Consider the following 2,906-nt stretch of genomic DNA (forward strand, 5'->3'; position numbering starts at 1 on the left):
TCATTCGTTAATTTTGATCTAATTGTAAGAATGGATTTATTACCCAATTATAATTTTTACGAATGTCTTTCGGGGCGCATTTATTTTAGATTCTTTAATAAACGTCAAACATTAATATTATTAATTACGTGTTTTCCGTTTTAAAATTATATTTAAACTTATCCTTGATAATAATATATATTATACTCTATTCGTATTACTTTACCTTATTATTTTTAATTTATTTCATTTAAATCATGAGTTGATGACCCAGTTGGTGATTTGAGAATCACCGATATTATACACGACGCAACATTTATTTTAAAACAAAATATTCATTATGTATACATTTATGTAGGGATAAATATACTTATATTAAATACTATTGTTCTTCCGTACATATTTTTAAGTACCCTACCCACGATAATTTCGGATTTGTAAATAAATACAAAATAAAAATAAATAAAAAAAATAAAAAAACCTTAAATTCCCTCGAGTCTGTTTGATGTTATGATAACAATTATATTACAATAAATAATATTATATTATAATATTATTTTGTTTCGCGGTAAAAAAAAAAAAAAAAAACGAAAACAAGTGATATATGCAGCGACAAACTCGGCCCCGACGTGCGGCGTGACGCTGACCGCGGTCGGAAATTCGAGAGGAATCCGACGGAGGAATTTTAAGTACGAAAAATAAAACGAAACTATGCGTAAACACGATGTTTACAAACGATTATATTGCCGAGTCCGCGAGTCCGTTGACGTTTGCCCGCCACCGTCCGTCGACTCGGTCGCCGGCCAAAGCCAAACACCGCGACTTTTTGCGTACCGTCACTATGTATATGTTATTGTTTTGGCGGGACTGCGCCGCCCGTCGTTTCCTGGTACGTTTCAGCCGTCCGAAAGACAACAACAATAACGCGACGTGTGTATAAAACTGGCGACACGTCGTCCCACCGAAGTCAAACGCCAATCCGTCGGCAACGTTACGGTCACTCTGCGCGACTCGCGACAATACGAATACTAATACGACGTGTGTAACGCGCACTCGGTAAGCGCCGACTGCGATGAAGACGAACGGACCGTGGACCGCCGCGACGCTGCTGGTCGCGATGTGGACGACGCTGACGTGGACGAACAGTGCCGCAGCCGCCGCCGTCGCCACTAACGAATGGCGACCGTGCCGGGCGGCCGGTCATCGGCGATACGACGAGGAAGTCCTCAGGAACTACGGCGGCGACGGCGGCGGCGGAAGCAGCGATCCCGGATACTTCGACATCACCGGAGGCGGTGAGGACGGCGACGACGACGACGACGGCGGCGAAGGCGAGACGAGCTCGGAAGACAAGAACACCGCCGACGGCGACGGCCGTCACTTCCGGTTTCCGGTGGACGACAAGCCGAAACGCGGCGCGAGCAAACCGTACGAAAAAAAGCAAGATCCGTATCGGCCGGCGGCGTCGTCGTACGCGGTCGACTCGGCAAACGGCCTGCGCGTGGACACGACGCTGCTCCGCGGCGAGACGATCGAGCTGCCCACGTACGTCAACGTGCCCGTCACGTTGCGGTGCCGGTTCGAGCCGGTGGACGGGACGGACGACAAGTTCGACACCGTGGTGGAGGCCATGTACCCGGGACATAGGGACGCGCCGCCGCCGCCGCCCGGATCGCACGCTCACCGCATCCTCAAGCAGCTCATGGGCTCGGTGGACGGGTGGCGAGGCGTAGCGCACAGTTCCGCCAGGTCCGTGCGACGGGCCTCGGGAAACCGATTTGGCCGGCGCGAGTGGCCGGCCGGAGACGACGACTACGACGCTGCACCGGAAGCAGAGCGCGACGATCAGACGTTCTTCTGGAACGCGTTGGCCCGTCAACGGGCCGTCGAACGGATGCGCCGGATCCACGGCGACGCTCGCGGTCGGGACGTGGACGGTTGGCCGGAAAAGTTTCTCGGCCAGTCGGCCCGACTGTTACAACGGTTCGACGGTGGTCGTCGTCCGGTCGCCGCGACGCGCAGATGGTCCGAAAACCAAATGATCGAAAACCCGCAGGAACCGGAACTACGAGACGTTTACGACCAGCAGTTCGACGGCGGACGTCCCGAACAAGTCTACGACCTGCAAGCAGAACCGCAGATCGACGAGACGCGGCCTGTGGAGAGCGACGACGAATCGCAGCAAGCCGAAAGCTACGACGAATCGCAACAAATAGAAAGCGTCGACGACTCGCAACAAATAGAAAGCGTCGACGACTCGCAACAAATAGAAAGCGTCGACGACTCGCAACAAATAGAAAGCGTCGACGACTCGCAGCAAGCCGAAAGCTTCGACGAATCGCAGCAAGTAGAGAGAGTCGACGAATCGCAGCAAGTCGACGACCTGCAGTCTCGAGTCGAACCCGTCGAAGACAGAGCTGCTGCCGAAGACGTAGACGACAGGCGGGTGCAGAGTAGAAGTCTTCCGGTCGGGGCACAGCACCTACAGTACGATATGACTGCAGCGACTTCCGCTCCGGAAATCGCCACCACGATTACTTCGGATATTGAAAAGTTCCACAAGGGCATACCGACCAGGACTTATACGGAACACGCTTATACGACGGACTCGACATTGTAATAGTGTCGTGATATGCTATAGGTAGGTAACAGTTATTGCGGCGAAGTGACGGGTAGTTTTTTCGTCTCTCAACTCTTCTATTATACATATTTTATACCTGTAACGCACGACACGAGTTGTGTTTTTAAATGTAATTTAAATTATTTTTTATCGTTTTATACATTTATATTATATTATTTAGGCGATGTGTACTTATAATTGCTTATTATTGAACGTGTCAGACTGTAAATAATATAACATTGTTTTTTTTTTTACTTACATTATACATTTGTATCTATATTCATTATCCCAACGATATTCGAAAAAG

At 49.4% G+C, this 2,906-nt stretch overlaps 1 protein-coding gene across 1 annotated transcript; it reads left to right on the top strand.

Annotated features, from left to right (window-relative positions):
- Positions 1-1,051: 1,051 nt before the first annotated feature.
- On the top strand, positions 1,052-2,599 carry LOC126551593 (uncharacterized). The gene has a single exon (XM_050205483.1). The coding sequence runs from the start codon at positions 1,052-1,054 to the stop codon at positions 2,597-2,599; it is 1,548 nt and encodes a 515-aa protein (XP_050061440.1).
- The last annotated feature ends 307 nt before the right edge of the window (positions 2,600-2,906 follow it).

Source organism: Aphis gossypii, chromosome 1 (assembly GCF_020184175.1).
Source record: "Aphis gossypii isolate Hap1 chromosome 1, ASM2018417v2, whole genome shotgun sequence".
Classification (NCBI taxonomy): domain Eukaryota; kingdom Metazoa; phylum Arthropoda; class Insecta; order Hemiptera; family Aphididae; genus Aphis; species Aphis gossypii.

What these genes read in the sequence shown, in the direction of transcription:
- LOC126551593 (XM_050205483.1), top strand. Translation starts at nt 1,052, where the DNA reads ATGAAGACGAACGGACCGTGGACCGCCGCGACGCTGCTGGTCGCGATG.